The 26,574-nt window shown below is 39.2% G+C and overlaps 1 protein-coding gene across 1 annotated transcript in view; it reads right to left on the reverse strand.

The window, feature by feature from the left end:
* Positions 1–26,574, reverse strand: part of DTNBP1 (dystrobrevin binding protein 1) — a 62,125-nt gene that overhangs the window by 2,050 nt on the left and 33,501 nt on the right. Inside the window, exons 8-9 of the mRNA XM_058036793.1 lie at positions 3,289–3,444; positions 1,262–1,405 (exon numbers count right to left, since the gene is read on the reverse strand). Of these exons, the coding sequence (XP_057892776.1) occupies positions 1,262–1,405; positions 3,289–3,444 (300 nt within the window). The remainder of the gene's footprint in view (positions 1–1,261; positions 1,406–3,288; positions 3,445–26,574) is intronic.

The following is a 26,574-nucleotide window of genomic DNA, read 5'->3' on the forward strand; positions in this document are numbered from 1 at the left end:
TTTTAGGTTCTTAAACAACCACAAAAATCCCTTAATCAGAGGGAAATGAAATGTCTGGAACCACAAGAGTGAGATTTACGAGACTTACACTGCAGTAAGGTCTCAGTGTTGGAACATTATTACAGCACAGGTACATTATATTGCAATGTATGTCCATGTATAGACACTATAATTACATGCTGTAATATTCAGATTACAGCATAAAATACAGAATATATTTTTTTTTTCAAAAGCTAATGCATTTATCTACTTAGTTAAAAAAGTAGTTTCTGCCGTTCCTTAGATAATCCAGCTGAGACTGTTTGCTGTTAAGACCTGAAGCTTCTTGGTCCAATATCTGCCAAACAGCCAGCAAGGGGAAAACAGTCCTAGATTCTGCAATTACTGGCAAGCTCAAATGATGATCAGCTTTAATAATGCATGAAGTGGATGCCTATCCAAAACCACCCATCTCAATTCAGTTTTTGCAATGAAGCACAAAAACCTAAACCTTTAGCAGTCAAGTGTGCCTTGACCATTTACCACAAGCTTTTCATGTTCACAGCAGGTGTTAACCACCTTTACATAGGGAGTACTGTAAGCACTTCCACAAAGATATTTCCATCTGTATTTTCAGAAGGTACCAAAAGGACCTTTAAAGGAGCCTCATCTCCTCTCCCACAAGAAAAATCATTTCGGCTCTTTTGAGGAAAGGCATTTTAGGACTTAAGCTTTTAACTAGGAAAACACTTCCATGGTAGGTAAAAGATCCAGTTTTGAGACACTGATTATCAGTGTATATGTAAACTGCTGGATTGAATCTTGTCTCTCAGTATCTCTCACAGAAGATCTTGCATTACACAACTGGTCCATGTTTGACAAGCAACATTCTGGACAAACTCTAAGAAATTAGAGTTAGACAAAGTATTGAAAGCCTAATTACTGCAAGCTTTCTGTTGATGTTTGTCAAAATGTCCTCTATTAACTCTATATTGGGAAAAATACCCCTCAAGCCAGTACATAACACATCACCTATCCAGACTGTGATGAATACAACAGGGAGCTGCATTAAGAAAAATGAGATTATCTGGAAATATCACACAGTTTTGCAGCAACTCCCTTGTACAGCAACTAAATGTTAATGTTTTGATAAGCACTAATGAAGAACAGTCAATCTGCATCAAGTGTGATGTTTGATGAGATAACATCACCCATCACAAAAGGGAGCAGTTCTGGTGGTTTATCACAGTCTCTAAGCAGGCTGTCACTACAGGTACCATACCCAGCATGGGAGACAGCACATTATTGTCTTCGCTTCCTGAGTTCAAAAAGACGTCGAGTGCTTCCTGGTCAGACATGTCCATCAGGTCCATCTGCTCCAGCATGTCCACGTTCACCTCCATGGAAGACATACTTCCAATGGGTTCTGCAGGAGAAACAGCACAGTGAGTGAACTGACCATCAGCTACACGAGGTTATTACCTACCAAGGCTCCAGAGGCTGCTACAATTGTCTGCAGCAGCAATAATTAAACTCAGGAATGGAAGGAGTCCGCCCACAGGAGCTGCTCAGCAGCAACCTCAGCCCAAATCCAAGCATATTCTGTGCAATCTTTGTTGTGAAACTAACATCCATTACTGCTTCTGTAAACCAAAACATTTTTAGCAGCAGTATTTATAGCAATAACCTTCTCAGAAATAAGCTGAGATGGGACTCAGGCACAAGGATTGAAACTTTCCATTCTGGAACACTCCTTTTCAATTTTCTCAACCAGAAGTCTTTTTAGAGAAAAGCAAACACATTTAAGGACACAGTCACTAAATGTCAATATACAAGAGACATAGAAATTCAGAAACCAGGATTAATGTTAACAGAGAGCAGTTCTTCTCTCAGATAGTCTGAGAAATTACAGTAGTCTGTAAAACCCAGGCTCAAGCCCAGTATTTTCTCTCAGCATGGGTATCTCACATTACTAATTACTCGAGCAAATTACTTATTACTGTCAGTACAGTACTGACAATTTGTAAGGGAAGTAAATACTTGGATGAGCATCTTCTTTCTTGAACAGCTTAACATGCAAAGAGGAAACAAGTAAGTTCAGGGCTATTCAGACTTAAGTCCATCTGCTGCATTGTACAAAATTATTTAAATGAACAGTTTACTTGTTTATCTAAAAGTAACAATTACATTATTGAAAGCCTTCATAGGTGAACTGAGAATAAATTCTGTCATTTGATTGGGGGATTTTTTTTTCAAATATGCTACAGCTCTGCAGTTTTACATGTACTGCAGGTCCAAGTCTTTCATTGAAACAGTTTCTTTGGTACACCCGGGCTCCACATTATCCTAAAAAGCTGACGTTCCAAATGTTAGGCAGCCTAACACTCAAACAGAGCTGTGTGTCCAGTACCAGCCCATGACAATGTGCACTTTTAGTCTAAGAGGCAACCTATTACAGAAAGCAGAGGACTCAAACTCAATTCCTCCCCTGACCATGAATTTAGATTTACATATCCCACCTCTCCTTAGCCACCCATGCAGAGCATCTTGCAGATGAGTATTTATAGCAGTCATGAAAAGAAATAGAAACCTTGGATTGTTCTCCCCACTCTGACATTACAAATGACAGCAGAGCTGCTCTTGGAGCAGGGACAGAATATCTACATTTTTCCTGCCACATGAATACCTAATTTCCCACTGGCTTCCTTACCAGTCCAACAGTCCCTGCATTTTGGCCTAACAGATGGAAACCTCCCACACAGAATTCCCTGTAATCTCTGGCATTCTTGTGCTTTAACCAGTCCAGAGATGCCAGACTTGTGTCATTTCATAATAAGGAAAGCACTTAATGTGACCTCTCGTGTCCTAATCACACCCACTGGGAATAGCTGTCACCTGGGAACTGCTTGGAAATGCTACACTGAACTTTTCCCTGCACTTTGCAAAATTTTCTGAGGCATCTCCTTGCCAAATGACAATTCCAGGCTTTGGAACTCCAGTGAACAAAGCAGCTGCCTCCATCCATATTTTTACATAGATGCACTCTTCAGCTGCAGAGAAAAACACTGTTCCAGATGCAGTTCTGTGCTCTGCATCTCCTCAGACAAGGAGCAGAGCCTGACTAATCTTCTAAGGTATCCAGTACCCCTGGGACACCAAGTTTGTTCAAAAGGCTTATCTGAAGTTCCAGTTCTACCGAGGAAGAATTTGGACATTTTTGCTGTGCTTCCTCTGTAAGCACTGCTGGCTCTGCCTGCTCAACAATGATCGCCAAGCTGGGGGTTTGTACAAAAGGTTTTTACAACTTACCTCTCCTCTCTGCTATCTGCAAGTATCCTGTGGAAAGGTATTGCTCCATGTCCTGCTGGAAGGCTTCTTCAAAGAACTTCTGGCGCTCCTTCAGCTTCATCTGCTGGGTGTGCTCCATGTCCAAAACCTTCTGTGCATGTTCAGCATCGAGTTCAGCTGAGCATAAAACAAACGGACAAATCAAATATTGCAGGTGTATCCCCTGACTATCAGAATTTAAAACCTACAGAACCAGTTCAATAAATTCTGACAGACTGTTACTGCAATAAAAGGAGCTCTCTGTGCTTTGCAACTGAATTTTAAACCAGGATGGGAATCCCATATTAGGCAGCATAACCTTCACATTAAAGTGATGTCAGAACCATTTATCTCAAGGCAAGATGCAAATTTCCAGAGCTGTATAAACAGGAACACCTGAGAGCAGTGTCCATCAACAACTGGGATTTCAGAACCCTGCCAAAAAAACCTGAGGCAATGATGCTTCTGCAGTCATATGCACCTAATGCACACAAAAGTAACACTTTTCATTTGAACACTGCTGCACATTTCCACCACAATGCAGGTGGCAAGATACATATATGTACATACATATAAATACACATACATAACATATGTGTGTATGTGCATGTATGCCTGAGATTCTGGCTTTGCCAGCCTCTAGACAGAATGGAAAAATTCCATGAAGAATCCTATATGTACGAGCACCAAAGGAAATATTACACAGAATTAGGATATATTAGATAGAATATCATCAAAGGAATTCCTTCCCCTCTGTTTTGCTCCACATTCGACAGAGGGGAAAAAAATTGTGCTGTTTATTGCAGAATAACATCTTCTAGAATAAAAATATGTAATTGCTATTCAAGCACTGACTGCAGCCACACTGTTAGAACAGGCTTCAGAAAAATTGGTAATATATAACCTGGAACCCTTTTCCCAGAGCTCTCTGTTCACTTTTCTGGCGTCATGAGTGCTCTGCTTACAACAGAAAAGGAATTTTCCAGCTGAGCTACTGATGGAAGGGACGGGGGTGGCGAGAAGAGCTGCTGGTCTGTTCCGTTCTGCCCATTAGGGAAAGCTCCAACAAACACCACTGGGTGAAAAATATCCAAGCTTTCAGATGTCAGACAGACACAGCTGGAATATGGCATCCACATGGATAAATGCTGAGGGCACACGAGGTTTTCTAGGACAAGCATTGTGTCAGTCTTCCAGGAAAGATGTTATGTTAATGATATTCTACACCACAGACACTCATTAAAAGCATTTACTGTTATGGAGATTATTGCCCAAATGCAGAACATGTTTTATTAAACCAGGCAAAACATCAGAGAGCAGTTAATTCACTCTGTTGCCTGCATCAAGGTCACAGTTCATACACAGAAGCAACTGAACTGTGGCTGATGCCAAAAGAAGCCAGGAAACTGGACTGACACACCAGATATTCACTAAAACATCAGTAAATAAGCAGAAATCTCTTTCTTAAAGGAGATTTCAGAAGCAAAAACATCAGTGTATAAAAGGAATGCATCTTCCCTGAAGGCAACATGTCTTTATGATCAATTACACTGTGGTGTACAATGACTCTGTGTCCCCTGGAGCAACTCCTTTACTGCAGTCTTGGATGATGAGCAATTATTAATAACATTGTCTATGATGCAGAAATGCTATTCAATTGTAATAATAAAAGCCAGAGGCTCTCACAGACAATGGGAATTTTCTGTCTCTCTCATAATATAGTCTGACAGTTTTGCACTCTAGATTGGTAATTCAGGGTATTTTTAAACCCAAAACAGAGATGCCATCTCAGCGAGACTTGATACAATCTCTTTGTTGACATTGAGCTCTTTGTTTTTAAATTTTGCCTAAAATGTCCTGTAAACTGTTGAAATTGTCACTGGCCAGAGCTGAATGGCAACAGCTGCCTGCTGTGCTGGCATGTTCCACAGGAAACTGTAAACACACGAGCTGCAGAGCTGTCACAGACTTGCTCTCCATACTCAGACAGAGTCAACATCTAGAACCTTGCTGCACCATTTCACGCCCTGCCAGGTGCAGTAAGAGGTGCTTGGCTAAGCAAAACCAAACTGCTGCATTTGGGTTTCTGTTTGTTGTCAGAAATGCTAAGGATGAGAGGTGAAGTCAACCATCAAACATGAAACCAAAGAAAACAGGTGCATTGTTTCTCTCACAGAGCTACTCAGAATTACGTTTTCCCTAAGCCAAGTGTAGTTTATAAAACACTGAAAAGAGACAGAAGCAAAGGAGCTCCAAAAAAGACAAAAGTATCATCCATATGCCATCATACACTGCTCATATGAATTCCTCCCAGGATGCAAACTGAGACTTGGCACACTTAAAACATTATTGTATTTTTCCCTTCACCCTAAAAGACTACGGAAAAGGCTAATGCACAATTAGATGCAGACGTACAGGAGCTGCCACAATAACCCAAATAAAAGATAACTAATTCCCCACCAGCTATGACTTTTAAGAGAACAGACAGTAAAAGTAGGCATTTTTTTTCCTAAAACAGCGAACATTTGAGTACTGAGGCACAGCCTTCTGCACCACACCCAGGAACAGCCCCACAGCTCTCACTCTGCTTGCCTCAGGGTACAGCCCACAGCCTGACTCCCCTGCCCCACATCTTCAGTGTTTGAACCAGACACCAGGAGAATCCAAACTCCAAAGGAACACATGACAATAGCTTGTAGCCATACACCTGAAGTGTAGAGGACACCATTTCCTGGTATCACTTCTAGGCCTGGCTGACACCTTCTACAAATTGAAATTCTGCTGCAGTACCGGAAGTATCTATGTAACCAACAAAATGACCATTTAATATTTTAATCTAAAACATTTTCCAGCTATGCACAACAGATTTCCCAAATAAGCTGGAAGAATGACTAAAAAAATAATTAAAATTTTAAAAAATCAGCAACTGACAACACTGGATGTTTACATGGCTAGCACATCCCTTAGACCAACATGAAAGATGTCAAGTTGTCCAAATGGATAGCTTTTTAGTGCTTTCATACACAACCAGTTTACTTCCCTTCAATCAATTTATTATGTAACTTTACATCTCATGTGATGTAGAACTCATAAATGCGTCTGGTCTAAAGAGAGAAAGACACAGAAAAAAATGCCCATTTTTCCTCCCTCTACAGTTCATTTGCTTTTTGCAGACTCATCCAACCAGACCATAAAATTCATGCACACATTCTTTGTGGGTTTTTTTTGCTTTTGCTACAACTATCAAACCTTCAGTGAAGCAGCCCTTCACTGAACTCACTGCTGTTTTTGATGTTCCTCCTATGCTAGGAGAGCCTGAAACTGGCCATGGCATGGAGACATGCTGGGTGGAGGATAATCCCTTCCCTTGAACTCCTGGCCCCGTTCCCGTTCGCACGGTGCTGTGTCCCTCCCTGCTGCCAGATGTGCTGCAGGCTGGCACCCGGCTCGCTGCCCATGGAACCCCCAGGAGCCAGGATCATCTCTATGCCCAGTGCCAGAGCCTTCCATCGCCTCCTCTGGGATAGAGCTCTGGCTTCTGGTCCCACGCCCAGGTAGGGAATGACCCCCAAATCACCAGGCTCCCACCCAGCCGGTCACTTGTCCACCCTGCCGTGCGTCCATCCAGGCTGGAACCTCATCACTCGAACGCGGGATTGTCACAGCCCATCAGCAGGCTGGCCACTCACTGAACAACCAAAATCCTTCAAAAATCAGAACAGTAAAATCATGAAAGCAGACAGTGGAAGGCAGACAGCCAAGCAGCTTTCTGAGCGCATTATGACTTAGCAACCTCTACTGCAAACTGCCTCGTTACAGACCCCTTCAACTAAAAATATCAAACGAAGACAAGACACCAGGGAGTGCTTCAAAGGATGTAGTTTCCCTCAAAAATGTTTAAATTATTCTTGACAGAATTTAGAATACATGTTGATGCTGTAAGGGAGGATGTGCAGAGCACTCTTGCAATATAATGTGCTGACAGGTGGGGAGAGCTGGCAAAATTTGGGGAAAAAAAAGTAGAATAAGAGATCTAGGTGCACAGTCTTTCTTCCACAGAAGAGTGAAAGGAAAACAAGTGAAAACCACAAGTTCTAGGTGTTTTTAAACTCTTATTTAACAGTCTCTTTACAAAGAAATTTGGCTTTACCAAAGATATAGTCAAATAATTACAATTTAAAAAATTAAGTCCTGATTCACTAGAATGTGAAGTCAGGATTTCACTCAATGACAGAAAGATCATCCGTGTTTGAAAAAAAACCACTGTTCCAAATGAGATTTACTGTCTGCCAACTATCAAAAGCCGGCACATTCATGAAGAAATGTTTTACTAAAATTAGCCAAAAAAATCAGTCATTAAAAATGACTGCATATACTGCTTGATAATACCTAACTAGGGTTTTTACAGATTGCATCAGAATATGAAAACTCTAGTCAAGAAGAAAAGCAGAGGTTTAACCAGTGCAGAGAGATCATCTTTAACATTTCCCAGCAAGCAGTTTCAAAGTGTTGGCTTACCTGAAAAATTCTCTTTAAGCAAAGGAAAAAAAAAAAAAAAAAGCTTGCTTGAAATCCTTGGTATATAAAGGATAGGCCTACATATATATCAGAACAAACCACAGAAAATAGGTGCTTGTGTACAGCAGGATTCCAGTCACTAATGCAGCACCTGGAGGAAGAGGCAGCTTCCAACCAATGTGACAGGAAATAGCTTGGGAAAAGGTTTTCACAGAACTCCAACCTTTATCTGGCTACCAGGAAATCATCATAGTTAAGAGACACTAAAAATATGCTCCACCAAAGAGCAAATGCACAAAATGAGTCCTAAAAATGTAAATTCATCTAGGATTTAAAAAAAAAATAATTAAATCACATTTGTGATTAAAAATATGCCAGGCTGAGGGGACTGCTCTGCAAGGTGACCCACTCCATAATGGAGTCTCATTTTAGAACTAGATTTGCTGTGGTTCGTAAATTTTTGCTCAGTTCATTTGTCATTAAAAACATCCCAAAACTTGAGTGCATTTGCCTATTTCTTAATTTAAGAAAAAATAGGAGCAGGCAATTTTTTTATGCCTGCAAATGTGGTAAGCCAGAATGACTTCAGAAAAGTTTTAATTGGTTTTAACTATAGTCAAAATATCCATGGACATACAGTTCTTCAGCAGATTAAGGGTGAGGCATTTCCACACTTGCTTAATGTCATGCAAAGCATGGAAATATTACAGCAAAAGCTTTAGAGGGGGATTCTCTCCTTCAGGCACATGCCTGACGGCTCCTGTGTTAACAAATCTGCAGTCCACCATCTCCCACTTTTCTGGTACAATGTTCTTTATGGTCATGGGTGTTCAATGACAACATGTGTCTCTCTTGAAGACAGAATTGAGCAATGTGATGTCAGTGGGATGTGAGAGCTTTCCTCAGCTTACACCAGGACAGGCTCTCTTAGCAAGCATGTCTTCTCCCTCCCTCATTTATCCTTTAGTCAGATTCCTACCCAAGTGAAAGAGAATAAAAACTGCAAGGGAACGAGGGAAGGATAACATTAACTGAACCATTATGCAGAAAGTACCAAAAAAAAAAGCAAAGAAAAAAAAAGCATCAAGCATCTGAGTTCACACCCTTTTTTCCTGCCTCCCTATAAACCCACCTAAGTATGCAAGAAAAAGAATTCAGTTAGTGAGCTGCAAAGTATGCATTTCTTCTATAAATAAACCTGACAATGTCACATGTACCTTCAGTACATTTAAGTTTATTTGTGAAGATGATCTGGCTTTAAAATTTTGCCACACACTGATGAAAAATCCCACTACTACAGAAATTGTACCTGAAAACAGCACAAATGATTCAGCACAATTCTACTGTCATGAAATGCAGTATTTTATGCATATGCTCTCCAATTACTGTTTTTTCAGCCTTACCTCAAAAATACTAATTTTCAAGTGGAAAAAACTAATCGATAGCAAATCTAAACCCAAAGTACTTAAAATACAAACCACGGCACTGCAGCATTCTATTCATGTTTCCAAAGGTCCATGAAACTGTCCCAAAGAAGATTAATAACATCCCATTGTCTGAGTACAAATTGATCTATCGAACAATTTAATGACTATTTTTCCATTCCAAAAAGATAATCACTCTTGCTTGGCAATTAGAAGGCTTTCAAAGACAGGCAAGTAGCTTCTGCTGCTACAAGAATAATACCAGTCTTAACCTTTGCACAGCTGTGAGCTATTTGCCTTCTAGACCAAATTATGTGCATGTGCAGCCACGTAAATTAATGATGAGATACTGTTGTGCTGTCACAACACATTGTGCACAGGTTGAAAACACGGGTTCCATGACATGGCAAACCAGTTGGCAGGTATCAGCTTTTACTTGTCCCCAAGAACAACACCCAGCTCCAAACTCCTGACGCAGTGGAACTACCCTTCACCCAAACTCTGCCCATTTCAGACAAGCAGAACAACACCACCGAGCGCTGAACTAAGTCTTGCCTCAAAAAGTGAAGGCAAAACAATGTTTGCCTTCTTTCCCAAGAACTAAAAATAAGGGTTTCACTCCATAAACTGCTTTCATAATAACCACTTTTCTGACTGAACATGCAATTTCTACGCCTCTCTTCAGAGGGAGGGGTAGATCCTGTCCAACAGTCCTAGAGGCCTTCAGAGCCAAAAGGAATGAGCTGCAGATTTACAGTCTCAATACAGTTCAGTCTAACCTCATTTACTTTACATTGATAGTGAATTATTTTAGACATGAAGAGGGATTTTGGTTTTTTGGAAGACATATTTTAATATAAGTCTTAGGTTAACATGATCAATAACTGCTAAATCAGAACAGGGGAGGAAAAAAAAAGAAAGAAACCTCCTTTTTACAGAACAATCACATAACTGTAAGTCCTTGAAAGAGAATTTGATTTTTTCACATGCTTGTTAAAGCATTCCGTATTTATTATGTAGACTATATTTGGTAACAGATCATAGAAACACATCACAGAATCATAGAATGAATTCTAGATAAAATAATTGAGCTGGAAGAGACCTCAGGCATCATTTAGTTCCAAACCCTCTGCCCTGACCTTCCACTAGACCAGGTTACTCAGAGGTCCATCCAACCTGGATGGACACTTCCAAGGAATAGGCATTTGCAGCTTCCCTGGGGAACCTGTTCCATTGTCTCACCACCCTTGCAGTAAAGAATTTGTCCTTAATATCAAATCCAAACCTACTCTCTTTCCATTTGGATCCCCTGCTCCTAGTCCTGTCACTACATGCTCTTGTAAAAAGTCACTCATCTTTCTTGCCTTGTTTTTCCTGTAGGCTCCCTCCAGGTACTGGAAGGCCACAATTAGGTCACCCCAAAAGCCTTCTCTTTTCAAACTGTACAATCCCAATTCTATCCATCTTTCCTAGTAGGGGAGGTGCTCCATCCCTCTAATTTTGGTGGGTGCTTCTGGACTTGCAATTTCTTTCCTTCTTTCTATTTTAAGCTAATTCACAGGTGAGAAACTGTACAAATTAAACTAAATATTCACATAGTCAAAACTGCAGGATCATCAGTGAAATAACACTCCCACAGGAAAAAGAAGCCTTATTTGTTTATGTCAAATTTTTATATGTAAAAATATTTTAAAAAGACCATAAGCCAATCATTATATCAGTAGCGCACACAACATGCTTGAAATATTTATTTTTTCTTGACAACTCAGTCTATTTCCCATTCAATTTCTGTCAAAACAATTTCTCCAATGCAAGCAAAAAAATTTGCTATTCATTCATGCAATTAATGCTGAGCTTATTTCTTAGAAAAAGAACCATTAGATTACAAATCTAGTCCAGTTCAACACTGTTTGATTAACATCCCAAATGAATCACACTACAGATTTTCTTTAGAAATCCTAGTGATGAGCAAACACTTTTGTCTGATATCATTAGTGAAACAATATCTGAAATAGCATTCCCTCTAACAAACCCGCATCCAGGAGCATCCAAACACGAGGGGATTCATTTGCTAACAGACAGCTATTAGAGATGTGTTACCAGCTGAGGAATTTTAAATTACATGCAGTCTTCCATATTCATTACACACGGAGTATGAGTTATGACAGACCAGATTATTTTAAAAAATCCATATTTATTCTCAAATGCAAAGCAAAGATGCCATCATTCTTTTTAAAAAAGGAACATATACCAGTGTTATTTGCGAGTAAAGCCAATTTGCAACATTAGCAATGGCATGTCTTTTCCATACTTATTTTAACACTGTAAGACAGATCTCTTCAAGCTACATTATAATAGTCTCTTATAAAAGTGTTTTTCAATCAATGGGTTGCTTTTAAATTCAGCCAATTGGACTGAATTAACAATTATATAGGCACAATAACTGAAGTAACAATTATATAGGCACAATAAAAGGAAGACAACCAAAACAAAAATTGTACTACATTTCAAACAGAACAATCTGGCTGGACATAAAGTCATATTTTCAGAATATATGACTACATTTTCACAGTTAAAATTCCTCATTTTCTGCTATGGAAAGGGATTATATAGCAGAAAACAGGGCATCTGACATTAAGTGCAGAAATATACACAGTGTGCTTTCTCCACACAACATTTTTATCTTTAAAATTAAAATGTGAAAAACAGTTTAGTTAGCACTTGGGCTGTGATTCAGAGGTAAGGCAATATTCAGTGTGTCAGTTCTAAGGAAAGGACATAGAGTTTTAAATTTTTAATGAAACCTTTTAAGCTTTCTCCTATGCATCTAGTTTTCATATACTCACAGCCAATTCCACTTGCTTCTTCATTTTTACAGAATATTAAATGGTCTATAGCTGAGAAATAACAGACCATAACAAAAAACCAGCCCTGACAGAACTTTCAACTTGCAAAATATTAGCTGTCATTAAATAGATGAATTAAAAGAATAAATTTCTTTTGATAAACTTGAAAAATATTTGAGATAAAACTTTTGAAGGAGAAAAAAATAAAGTCTTGAAAGATGATCTGCTCCCACTGGCTTGCTGACTTGTGTGCCATCTTCCAAAGTGTTCAAACTTGCAACTCTGAAGGTAGACTAAGGTCATCTTTATCTACAGCCAAAGCCCTTCCATATTTTTACTGCCAATTCAGAACAGTTTCTCTAACTTTGACATGTCTGTTTGCTTCCTAAAGGATTTAAGGGCAAACCTTGAGGAACAAGCCATACAGCGTGGGGCACACAGGAAGAAAACCAAAACCCTTCCTTTCTTCACAGTTTGTAAACCACAACAGGAAAGTGCACGGCTGCCTTCACCTTCCTCTTTTGTTCAACCCTGAGGAATGATCTAGATCTCCCAGGATTCCATGTGCTAGCCAACATTTGATGCTAATAAGAGGGGAAGCTACCAGGTCTCAACATACCAGTAGCTTTCAGATTTTTTTCCTCTCATACAAGTTTTAACTGCAACCATGTTCATTCAAAACTATTTCTGCTGTTTAGTCATGAATTCATCAATGGCAGCACTAGGCACAAATCAACAGTGTAATTTTAAACTTGTGCTTATTCTGGTTTAGCTTGCAGTAACAGATAAACTGATTACAAAATTTGCTATTCAAATCAAACTGATTTAAAGAAGCACATCATTAATATTTCAAGTACTGGAGTAGGCTGGTTTAAAGGTAGTACAAAAAACTTTTGTCACGTGTGCCTTATCTAAGATCATAAAATCATTAGGTTAATAGATTATTTTAAATAAATAATACATAGAAGTTAATGGACTAATGGAAATAATCAGAGTAATTTATTAGCATTAACTACATCTAGACAAGCTGTCCACTGGTTAACATCACTAACCAGGTCACCTGAACCCTCAAAGGAAGAGCACAATTAATAGCTAAGACTTTTGTCTTATTTGATGTTCAGTTTTTCACCTGCTTTTCATTGGGAGGAATTGTTACCACTAAAACAGGACAAAAATTCCTAGGTCTCTCAATTGCTTGACCCAACACCTCAATGAATACATGCAATGAAAAGAGAGACACCCATTGCAGCAAGGGAGAGGGTGGAGCAGGTGGATGATGTTACTGATGCTTCAGTGGAGCATTAAACACAAGAAATATGAAAGGAAAGGAGATACAAAGGAAGAGAAATGACAATGGGGCAGAGGGAGAGGAGAAGGGCAACTGACAGATTGTTCAAAAGAGATAACAAATGAGATATGATCCTTCATCTTGGATTTCTTCAGCCTGCTAGAGATTAAACAAGTTGTGGGGAGAAAAAAAAACAATACTAACTGGGAGGAAGACATTTAAAAGAGGCAAAGAAGGCTTTGCCTCTTTTAAACAAAAAAACCACCACAAACAAAAAGCCAGTACAATAAAACTGACCCTACTGAAGCTACTCTGACAGAAAAAAATCCCAAGAGGCTGCAGGAACAATTGGGTTTGAGTGAGGAAGCACATCCTGCTTGCTTTGTGACCATCAGTGACTAAACCCTATGCCTACAGTGAAAACGACCTGACAGATGACACCTAGGATACAGTATCTTATTTGAGCAAACAAAGAAAATCCACCTAAAGGATGCACAGACATCAAAGTGACAGAGAGGAGTGAATAAAAAGCAGAAATTCAGGAAGCTGATAAAAGCACTTACAAGGGGGAAGGGAAAAAAGAAGGGGGATGACTGAAGAGGGAAGTCAGTGTAATTAGGACTGTGAAACCTGTAAAATACACTTCCTGTGAGAGGATTCTTTTCAATACACACAGCTGCATGAAATCTCTCTCTCAGCTTTTCCTCCCCCCACCTTCTTTCCTTCCAGCACAGGGATGCCACACAATGTCTCCTGCCACACCTTGGGACAGCAAGCCCTGACTTGTGCCCGTGCTGCAGCACAGTATAAAATGAGGAATTAATTTCCCCAACATCTGTATCAATCAGCTTCTGCCATTTGAAAGCACCTTAAGAACATTCACCTTCAGGCCTCCTAAAAATACAGAACACTTAATTTATAATATTTTCCTTAACTGAATATGTATAAGGCCTTGCTAACCTAATTTTTGATCTTGTTCTTCAGAGTAATTTAGCACTAATTAGTCACAAGTACCATAAACCTCACAAAATGCATGCACATTTTCTCCACAGGGCAAACATGCAGCTGATCTCTGAAAAAGTTAAACTTCCTAACTCGCACTCTCTTTCTCTAACCAGCACCTCTCTGCTAGGTATCATTATCTATAGCAACAAAAATCACACATTCAATCTCTACAACAGATATAGCCACCCATACCTGGGCAAATTCAAAGAGCCCCTACTGCATAGTGATTCCAATATAGGAAGCAGAAATGATAATTTCTGAAGCATTAGGATAAACTATAAGCAGAAGTGTACTGATCCTACTCAGTGTCCAATTTTGTCTTTTTCACATCTAAACTGGAATAACATGCTGCTTGAAATCTGAACACCAACTAATTTGAGAGGTGGGTATCATTAGAACACAATATGACCTTTATTAAATATGAATTATTTGTTCACAACACATTTGGCATGACAGTGAGAAAAAACCACTGCCTTCAGGCCACCATTATATCTGCCCTGTTTCCTTCTCTTTCCTCCTGTCATCCTACATCTGCTTTGTCAGCCCCAACAGTGTCCAACTTCCATGGCAAAAGAGATTTGCTGCCTCCTTTTAAAGCAACCACAAGTATTTTTATTCGTTACTAACACATAAATAAAATCACAAATTTTATGACCTAAGCTTTCAACTGCTTTAGGCAGAATATTTCTCATCTCTTCACTGCTGCTGTAGATTACAACAGATGACACCACGTTTGATTTCACAGGCTTCATGCAGGGAAAATTTCATTCACGCTCACAAAGACCAAAATTTATTTTTTAAGTAAAAGATAAAGCTTAACAGAAGTGGGTTACAAACAATGTCAGAGGGTCTGAACATTTAATGCCCAGAGACTTTGGAATGCCTTTTAAAACACAAATGAGATGGACAAAGTGGAATAAGTGAAGAGAATTTAAAGAAAAAACTCCTCACAAGAATAACACTGAAACCATCTAGTCTGTCCTGGGGCTTGGGTAACAACAAAACCAGTGGAATATGGCAAACAAAGACTGTGAGGTCTTTCAAGACAGGGACAAACACACCAGGAACAGCATCTGGCAAATCACCTCAACATCAGCTCCTAAACATACCTGAAATTATAAACAAAGCTTGAGATGGGGGTGGGGATGAACCAAGAACATTCCTGTTCTGTTGGAACACATTTTCTCTCTGGGATGGAATGAATGCTATACCAAGGGGGTCAGCAAGCACTGAACTTCAACCTATTGTTGTTCTCTTATAAACTATTAAATCTGTTTCTAACAGTGACTATCCAAGGCTAATGAGAACTGAAGCATGCATAAGGAATCAAAGTAACATCATTATTATAATTTCATGCTCTATAAAACTGTAGACATTTGGTTAAAAAGCCTCCCATTTTGAAACATCCTTGCTGATATTATTCATTCTAAATTATTTTTCATCTCTGCCTTATCTATTAAGTAAGATCCCTTGGAAATACTTGTGTTTCTATATACATCAAACAGTGGCTGCACCAGAGGCAGATCTAACCACAACAAGCCTAAAATCTTGGTCAAGAAGGAAGAAAATAAAGCACTGATACTTGATAATACATCAATACTGTATTTTTGAAATCAGACTAATAAATACAGAATCATAGAACTGTTAAGTTTGGAAAAGACCTCAAAGATCCTGAGTCCAACCATCAACCCAGCACCCCGACCGTGCTCACCGCTAAACCAAGCCCTGAAGTGCCATATCCATGTTTTTGAGTGCTCCCAAGGATGCATTCACAAACATGTGGAAGATGACTCAACCACTTCCCTGGGCAGCCTGTTTCAATGTCTGACAACCCTTTCCATAAAGAAACTTTTCCTAACATCCAATTTAAACCTCCCCTGGTACAACCTGAGGCCATTTCCTTTTCTCTTGTCACTTGTTACCAGGCAGTAGAAACTGACTCCCACCTCACCACAACCTCCTTTCAGGCAGTTGTGGGGAGCAATAAGGTCCCCCCCAAGCCTCTTTTTCTCCAGGCTAAATACAAATTTACCTTTGTACCCAATACAGTACAAATAATTTCATATATATGAACATATGAAGTATTAAAGGGCTAAAATAAATTGCATTTTGATGAAGAAGTTTGCAAGGAGCAGTTTCCATTTACTATTCAAAATAGCTCAGACATTATTTACTTGCATACTGCTATTATAATCCATTTTTAAAAGTGAAAACAGTAATCACATCAGCAGCTATTAAAGTATGATGGCCTGCTTTTTCTAACACCTGCCTAATGCTTTCTAAATAGCAAACTGAATGAGGATACTCAGCCTAGGGAAAAAAACATAATAAAAAAGACTGAAAGAGATTTTATTTTATAAGCATGTATATAGAAAATAAAACAAGAAGTGTTATTCTTAAACCTGCAAGTTAAAATGAAGACCATAAATTTACAGTAAGGCAGCCTATAATAATATAGGTCACATATGATGATTTTCTATTTGGAAAGACCCCATTTCAAAGTCTCATTAACAAAACACGTTAACTTCTTTTTTAAGTATTCTTTAAAAGTTCTAAATAGTTGACCATATTTCACCCTTCACTTTTATTAACCCATAGGAACAGACCTGACAGGTTTGAGAGCAAGGCAGCAGCCAACTAGTTAAATCAGCAGTACTGGAAGCATAATGTGTACCCACTGAGTCACCAAGGTTATATAAACTGACACAGCAAATTAATACCACTGCTTCCCTGCCTCCCAAAATACAAACCACTCAGCTACCCAGCCATTACAAATGATACCTGTGTTTCAGTGCTAGCAGAACAACTGTCAGAGGCCAGAAACTGAGCTACCTCCTCATTCAAGGAGAGATCTGGAGGTCAGATCCAAGGTGTGTTGAGCACAAGGATGTGCCATTGGCACCTGCACTGCCCCTGCTTCACCCACCTGAGGATGAATGAGGAAATCAAGACTTTGCAGATCACTCCACTTATTTGTGGAGTGATGAAAGTCCTATAGCAAATCAGTTCTCAGGTGCTTCACAGACTGGACTGCATCTATCCAAGAGGTAACAGGGCAAAAGAACACTATGAAGTAGCTCAACTATAAAATATGAAGAGCTGTGATCAGAAGTACTCTGAAAAATACTTCTCTAGGTACACATACTTTTTGACTCGCAGAATTTAACAGTGTCTGTATGAACTTGGAGCCTCCAGAAGTGTGAGACTCTTAAGAGAAACAAAATACTTGCCCAATATAGCCTTTAAAAAGTCATAGCACAAAGAATTCTTAAAATAGAAGCTTGCAAAGCGCATTATATTGTCAGAGCAAATCTGTCTCCATCCCGCCAGAGATGCTGGCGCGGTGATCCGCGTGTAACTCCACCTATCTTTAAAGGCAAAAACTGTCCTAGTACCACTGCTTGTGGGTTTTAATGCAAAGTTCTGGCAATCATCCAGGGCTCCAGAAGGGAGGGAATGCAGCTTTTCAAATTTACTTTTTAGGTCATGACATAAGAGATCACACTGATGGCCACTAATGCTCCATTTACAAATGCAGAGGGGAGTCAGCAACTTGTACTTAAAGAAAAAAGGAAATCACTTCTAAAAAAATGCTACATTGTACAGTAACTCCATCCTTTCACAAATTATCTAATACTTTCCCCAGAGCTCAGTAAAACATAAGCCAGAAAATATCATGTACTAAATGGAATTGAAAAACAAGGGGGGAACCAGTGTATCTTTGTCCACAGCAAATAGGCAATCCTAACAAACAGTGATGTTTTTAAACTGAAGTTTCAAGAAAAATTAAGAAAAGCCCAAACATTTTAATAAAATTTAACCTGTCCTTTATGCTTAGAACATGAAAAGGCATGCATGTTTGTCACTGAAATGACCAGACTAAATCTGAGATCAGCTCACTTTTAATGTTAGTTAGTGGTATCTGGAGCTTCTATCTTCTGTGAAGAAATCCCAATTGTATGTGGTTAAGTCTTCAGGCAATGATAAAATCAAAAACCTTCTCCACTCTTTATTCAGACTTGCCCTTTTAAGCAAAGTTAATGGTTCCATACAATTTTTTGGCTTTATACAGAATTCTTTACAGGAGCCTTTGCCAGCAAGACAGATGCCACGTTGCCTTCTATATCAAAATAGCAACTAAGAATGATAAGTGAGGACATCACTGGAACATGGATCCAATTAGCAGAATATGGCAAAATTGACATTTATATAACAAAGTTTCAGGTTAGTCATCGATGGCTAAATTTATACCACAGAGCTATTCATTCTCACCCTCTGAAGAGAATTACAAAAATCAGAAAACCAACAGATTTTTTTTTGCCCAACAGACTTCAGTAGAATCACAGAATGGTGGTGGTTGGAAGGGACCTCTGGAGATCATACAGTCCAATCCCTTGCCAAGGCAGGGTCACCTAGAGCAGGTGACACAGGAACACATCCAGGTGGTTTTGAAAGTCTCCAGAGAGGGAGACTCCACCACCTCCCTGGGGAGCCTGTTCCAGTGCTCTGCCACCCTCAGTGTGAAAAATGTTCATGTTGAGGTGGAACTGCCTGTGTTTCAGTTTACGGCCATTGCTCCTCACCCTGTCACTGGGCACCACTGAAGAGAGTCTGGCACCATCCTCTTGGCACCTGTCTCTGAGATATTTATATGCTTTAATGAGATCCCCTCTCAGTCGTGTTTTCTCCAGACTAAACAGGCCCAGCTCCCTCAGTCTCTCCTCATAAGAGAGATGCTCCAGACCTCTAATTACCTTTGGGACCATCCACTGGAGCCTCTCCAGGAGCTGCTGGTCTCTCTTGTACTGAGGAGCCCAGACTGGACACAGCACTCCAAATGTGTCAGTCGAAGCTCCTGTGTTCCTCTTTCCCAGGAACTTGGCAACTATGGTAGGGCAGAAAGCAGCTGATGCCAAAATAAAAAAACTGAGCAGCATCACAACATAGGCAGACAGTATTTTCATGCCTACTGGATTTAAGAAAGCCTCTTTGCTAAATTAATACTACAGCAGTTTACACAATTAACAATTAGCTGGAGGCATAGTAATTGCTGCAAAACAACCTCCCCTGCTCCCCCCAGTCCAATACACCCCGGCCTTTCAGGAATTTTTCTTTTTCCTGATGCTAACTCCTTCAATATGTTTACATGTAGGAGTCTCCATGTCCCCTGTTCTGTCAAGCAAGCCAAGCTCTCTCTCCTAGTATCTTGAGAAATAAGCTCTCTTCTTATAACTCAACTGTTTCTCTAACACCTCATTTGCAGCTGTCCACTGGAAACCTCATAATTGTCCATCCCTGAATGTTATTTACCCTGTTCACAGTTGAATTAATCCTAATAGTTCATTTCTCAAAAGAAACTTCATAACTGAGATTGCTTTCCTCCTAAATCATTTTCACTCAATAACCTGCCATTTGCCAAACTTTTTTGGTTTGCTATTTATTATTTTTGTCTGTGCTAGATAAAATCTTTTCTGTTTTCTCTTCTATTCTAGAGTTTGTCCACAGCTCCTTCACATACCAAATTTAGTTTTCACTCCGTGGGTTTTATTAGACTGACTAATCACGAGTATGCAGGAGAAAACTTCATTGGTAGAAAAGCACCCTGAACTCTAGACAGGGACAGAGCACACATGAGGAAGAGAGACTGAAGTATCCCTTCCAGACTTCCACCCACCCTAATTTTCACACCCATTATGGCTTCCCAAATGTGCTGAAAATCAAGGACTTCGCTTTCTATCCTGTCAGCTTTCCTAGAGCTCTGCATCAGAAACATGCTCAATTGTAAGAAGAACCAGACACTAACTGACTGGCAGCACAACTCTCTAAATACGTATCAACAAGCAAAAAGGGAAAAAATATACATGTCACCCAAACCCATAATGTGGATAGATTTCTATCAGCCACACAGTTTTGTGGAGACAGAAGCTAAAGCCACAGGCCCTCCTCGAGGATCCTTGCTCTCCATCAAGGGACAGAAACCACCCTGGCACCTGAGAGTAACCACATGGACAATGGTGCTCTTTAAAATAAAGGTAAATCTTTATAAAAGGTAAATAAAGGCTTAGGACATTGTGTCAGCAAAATGGCAATTCTCACATCACTGGTGACCTGCAAACCCTGAGCCTATCAAGTACCATCAGTTTCATTTCCTACCCTTGTGAACGCACAAGGGAACGGAAAATAAATTGTGTAGTGTTCAGTGTGTCTTCTTCTCCTCGAGGCATGGGCTTCCAGTTTAATGCTCAATAACCAGAGAGAATAAATCTATAAGGATTTAAGATTATGATCAAGGGAAAACCCTCCTGAGCCAATGGAAATGCTGGTGTGCAAGGTCTGGAGTGATTACATAATCATCTAATTAAGACAGAAACTTATTCCTATAAATGGCACCATTCCCGTTTGATTTAAAATGAGACACAGCCAACTACGTTTTGATCAAGTCTCATTTATGCAACATCAAAATAGCACTAGCTGCCTTCTACGTAAAAGGAAGAAAGAGCTGAGTGACATCTCCACAAGATTCTTATTTCACCCTAATCCACAGAGTAACCCAAGTGATTAAAAATGAAACATGGTGTAAGTCAAAACTGCCTCTTAACCTCTTTTGGCTTTAATTCACACACTCTATTAGAAATACGCAATATAGAAATACTATGTACATATAAAAATGTGTTGCTGATTTTTAAAAATAGCTCACATTTTAAATACCTATTTTTATTACACAATCTTTCACCCACAAAAGCAGATACACCCAAGAAAAGGACATCACACAAGCCACGATACCAAAGACTTATGTTTGTACAGTTTCAGCTCCACTGCCTTGATACAATTTCACATGACATACCTAACACTCAAATAAAACGGGCTATAGAGTTTACCAAAATATCCACATTTTTGTTCCATTTACTGAAAGGAGTAGAGAAGCATTCAGAATTCCTACAAGCTCACATGCACACCTCAGCCATCCACACACATCATTAGAACCTGAGCAGAACAAGTAGTTTAATGACACACTGCTGGGAAAGGCGGGGCTCAGATTTATGTAAGAACATGCTATAAGGAAGGAATAAATTATTTCTACTGCAGCTTTTAAAACAATTCTATTCTTTTTGAACACTGTAACAACCAGAATAGCATCATATTTAGAGTACCACTACAGAAATAAATGGCATCATGTGGAGAAACATAAAAAGTGTATACTCTATTGCTGTACATTTCTTTAGTTACAAATCAAACTGATGAAATGTCTGCATTTACAGTTACATTTCTAACACAAAATAGAAGCAGCATGCCAAAAGAAAGAATACTGTCATTATAAATGTGTCCAAAAATTCATTTGCACCCTGATAAAGTCACAGGCAGCAAGAGCCTACAGCATTTGGTCTTTCAGCATCCCAAAAAATACTACAGCTGGTCTTGGCAGTAAGTTTAAAAGTAGGTATATAAGTATTTTTTAACCTGTCATTAACCGCAGTCTACATTGGTGGTGAGCAAAGAGATTATCAAAAAACATGTCTTGCATTACCTTTTTTTCTGTCACAAAGCTAGAGATGAAAATGTGATTAAAAAAATTAGAATAATCCTGGTTACCATAGAGGTGTTAACCTTTCCAATGTTAATGTTCATGCTAAGGCTTCTACTTTCTACTGCCTCTTCCCAGAAGTACTTGGAGTAATACCGCTAAGGCTTACATTTCAAATTATTCTCCAATCTCATATTCTAGTCTTTATATAATTCCAAGGTTGGCCCCCACCCCACAGATAAAAAAGCTGTTCTCTTGTCCAAGATAAGAAAAAAAATTAATACTTCAGCTGTGCCCCTCTGTGCCCTTACTTTCACTGCAAGAACAAAGAACAAGTAAACGAGAACAAGTAAAGAGGGATAAGTTTTGCCAATATGCACCAAGCAGTTAAGAATACAAAATGGATTATGCCAGCAGTGTATGTATATAGATACAGATATATACATTGCTTGCAAGACTATACAATTTTGAGTGCACAGTGGTCACACCACATTTAGCAGAACAGAGGGTAAATTTTGCTATCTTTAAGTAAGCAATCAACTGATCTGACTAGACTAATGGAAAGCAAGTACATTTACAAATTAAGTATTTGTAATCAGCACAAATGTAAAGTTCTTCCATATCAGATGAATTGCTTAAAACATAATTTTCAACTTTAAATAATTATTCAATGCAAATATCAACTTTAGTGGTAAAAATTACAACTCATAGGCAGAGCCTTGATAAAAGCATGCTCCAACAGGTTATTAAAATAGCAAATAGTTCCTTTTACTCTTATATTTTGGCTCTGGATATCTACAGAACAAAAATCCACGTGAATGGTAACAGAAAAAAAACTCTTCCAGTGGTTATGTAAAAGAATATAAAAAGAATCAGAGTAGAAATCTACATTTTATTTCTACTTCAATTAGTGTACAGTTCTAAACACCATTACTTACAAATTAACAGCATAAAAATGCATGATTAGGAACATTGTTTCATATGATAAAGGGGGTTGGCTTTGTATGGATGTAAATAGCATTAGCTGCTTCACTTAAAATACACCTTTAACATTTGTTTTATTTATCTAAAGGAAATTAGTGAGAATATTTATGCTAACATTCACTGCTCTATTTTTTTATTCTTGGTTTTTTCTTCAGATAATAATTCTGTGTCCTCTCATCATCTGGTGTCACCCCACCCTTAGACACGCCTGCTTGAATTTTAGTTAACAAGATATCTGCGTATTTGCATTCTTTTACTAATTCTGATTAATATTACCCTGACAATAACGCAAAGCGACAGACAAAAGCAAAGCAATAAACAAAAGCCCTGAAAAAAATAGACATTAAGTCACCATTTCTTTCCAATTTGCTAAATCAAGTTGATAATTAACCTGTCATTTACAGCACACCCTTTGCAAATCAGGCAATGGTGGTAACTGAGGAAATTAATTAAGCTAACTTTAATTTCATTTTGCATTTTACATTAGCTTGGCAAGTTAAGGTGAGAAATAACAAAGATGATAATAAAGTTCCACCTACGTGAATTCTTCTGAGTATTCTCAGTGCCTCCCGGAGATGACATGGCAGTAAGAAATAAGCAAGTGAAAAGAAACCCAGCACTGGTCAAGTGAAAGCTCCAGTTACCAAGCAGCCCCGGCGATGTGCATCTTCAGTGATGCAGAACAAAGCCCTTTGCCAGAAGGCTGCTGTTGCAAAGCAGGGGTACCGCGACGGGCAGGTTCCGATGGGCCGCTGGCACGCAGATGCAGCTGCACACACATGGATACTTCAAGGCAGCGCCTCCCCAGAACCTGAGCACAGGCTCCCAGCAGCTGGGCTCCACCAGAAATGCAGGCATGTATTTGGGAAGATACCACACGCTGCTGAACCAAGGGGTGCTGCGGAGACTGAAATCTTCCCAGCGGGATCTAATCCGATGACACGCAGCCACAGCATGTGTTTACTTGGCAGAGAGCTGGGAGCGGCTGCACATGATGCGGGAGCAAGGGGAAAGGCACAGAAGGGCTCTGAATTCTTTTTTAATTAGGCACTGTTCACAAGGCTCACCCCTTAAAGTGCCTGTCCTTAACATGGCTTAGCTCAGATACCCCACAAACCAGATTACATACTATTCTTACTTCACACATAAAATATTAAAAGCCTTGCATGTGATTTTTAAATAAACTAGAACAGTATTCTCCACTGAAAACTGAATTTTCTGTATTATATATCCAGGCTACATTTTCATCAAAAACTGAAAAAAAAAATACAGCAACAGCATATGACTGAGAATCTCTGGCTGTGCTGATGCTGCAGTTACACAACAGTGCATTTTATGTTCAAAAACTGTAAGGCATTCCTCAGAATTGGGAACCCTGGCACACGTTGCCTTTTCAGTTTAGGAGGGTGCACAGTGATGCCAGAAACCAGGACAGCCATAGCAATTCCTTTCCTTTTCTTAAAAAGATCACATTTAGCAAACCTTCTCTGTGACAATTATCAAAATACAGAGTAGGGACAAAAAGCTATTATATTGCAAATACTTCTCCAATCGACATCATTAAAAGTAAAAACACCCAGAATGTTTGGCCTACACAACTTGGGTTTAACTGGTGAAAATAACACCAAAAATATCTATGAGAAAGATTAAAAGAATAATAATAATCATGAGATAATCCTGCTTCAGTCTGGACTTCAGTAATTAAAGGATGAATTCAAGTTAGAGCTGCAGACAGAACTGACTTCTATTTTTTTCCACATCAGTCATTTAAGCATTAGAGACAATTAAAATATTACACCTTAAAATATTTTCTGTTCTACATAAACTGAGTATGACAGGACTTACGTTCCCATGAAATTGTTTCCTATTATCTACACAGTTTGCTATTCACCCTGGCAATGGCTGAAGAAAATCCCTGTTGCTACCCTGGCCTCCTCCACTCCTCACAAAACCAGGATTCTGCAAGGCTGATTCCAGCACAGAGTAAACTTTCACCACAGCCAACAGGACCTGCACCTGCACACCCATGAGGCATCTTATCTTAAGCTGCAGTGATGCCAAATTTGTTGTGATACATCTGACCTCTGAAAGGGCTTTTGACTCAGTGCAATACTAGATTACAAAGAGATGGGAATCAGTGGAAAAAAGAGAGAACTACGTAAAATGCGTAATTATTAAAATTTGTTGGGAGGATAAACCAGCCCCCTCAAAATGCAGTGCAAAGACAAGATGAGAGGGCATATGGGTGTCTCACGAAATAAAACCCACAAGATTCTCTAAAAATACATGTAGATGAAGCAGAATTTAATAGAAAGGAAGGTTCCTGCTCTGCACTCTTACCCAATCAGAATTAGCATTAAAAAACCCCTGATAAACACAAGGTTTCAGAAGTATCAGCAATGTCAGCACTCTATGGGTTATGCTAATTCATTGTCTGAGCCATACTTTCAGGTGACAGCCATCACGCAAAATCCTGAAATCTAGTTGAGCATGGAGGCTACAAACTGCACTATCGAATCTGCAATGTAAAAAGTTACATTACAGCCAAACACACAACAAAGAAACAAAGAAACAAACAAACAAACAAAGGCATTTAAAGCATTAAACTAGAAGTGGTTTAGGGTAGAAGGGACAAAACCAAAACTTATCTTTGATCGGCCAAGTTACAACAGCACACGCTGTTTATTCCAAGAAAATCTGACTATCTAGTTTGCCCATAAATAATCTGGTCTCTCTATTGGAGCTTTTTGAAACTTCCTTTAGAAACCCTACTCCCTATTTACAGCTTTGAAAATTCAGGCCTTTTTCCAATATATAACCACCTTAGTAATGAATGCCATTCTATCACGACAATCCACCTACGGCTGTATTGACACTAACAAAAATAGCCCTGTTTTCACCTCACCAGTTGAAAACGAATAAAAAATGAACAAGAGGAAATAATTCCTCATCATATCAAATTATTAAGAGCTGAGGTTTTTCAGTCTGGAGAAAAGATTACTTCAGAGAGACCTCACTGTGGTCTTAAGGGGGCTTATGAAAAGGAAGGAGAGGGACTTTCTAAATGGGCCGATAGTGACAGGACAAGGGGCAATGGATTTGAAATGAAAGACTGCAGGTTTAGATTAGATGTCAGGAAGAAATTCTTTACTCAGTTGGTGATGAGGCACTGGCACAGGCTGGCCAGAGAGGCTGTGGATGCCTCGTTCCTGGAAGTGTTCAAGGCCAGGTGGGACAGGGCTCCGAGCAACCTGGGCTAGTGAGTGGCACCCCAGCCATGGCAGAGGGGTTGGAAACAGAGGATCTTTAAGGTCCCTTTCAGCCCAAACCATTATATATTGAGTTAGTTGACAATGCAGCCTCCTTTGGGCAAAGCACAAACGGAAATGGGCTTTCTGATGTAGTAATCAAAGGTAGAATTGTAGATAATTTTGTTTCTACAGTTGAAATATGCCAATTAAAATGTACAATTTCAATTACAATGAAATGTAAATTCTGTTTCTTGTATAGAAAATATTATCTGTCCTGAAGATTCGACACTTATTAACATATCAGATAAATTTCTTTCCAGTCATCTGCAAAATAAATGCATACACAAGATATTATCCATTGTAGTTTGCTTCACTCCCAGTCTTAATACTTATTCCAGCAAATGTTTTTCTGCCTTGGCAAAGGCAGCTA

Source organism: Melospiza georgiana, chromosome 1, assembly GCF_028018845.1.
Source record: "Melospiza georgiana isolate bMelGeo1 chromosome 1, bMelGeo1.pri, whole genome shotgun sequence".
NCBI lineage: Eukaryota > Metazoa > Chordata > Aves > Passeriformes > Passerellidae > Melospiza > Melospiza georgiana.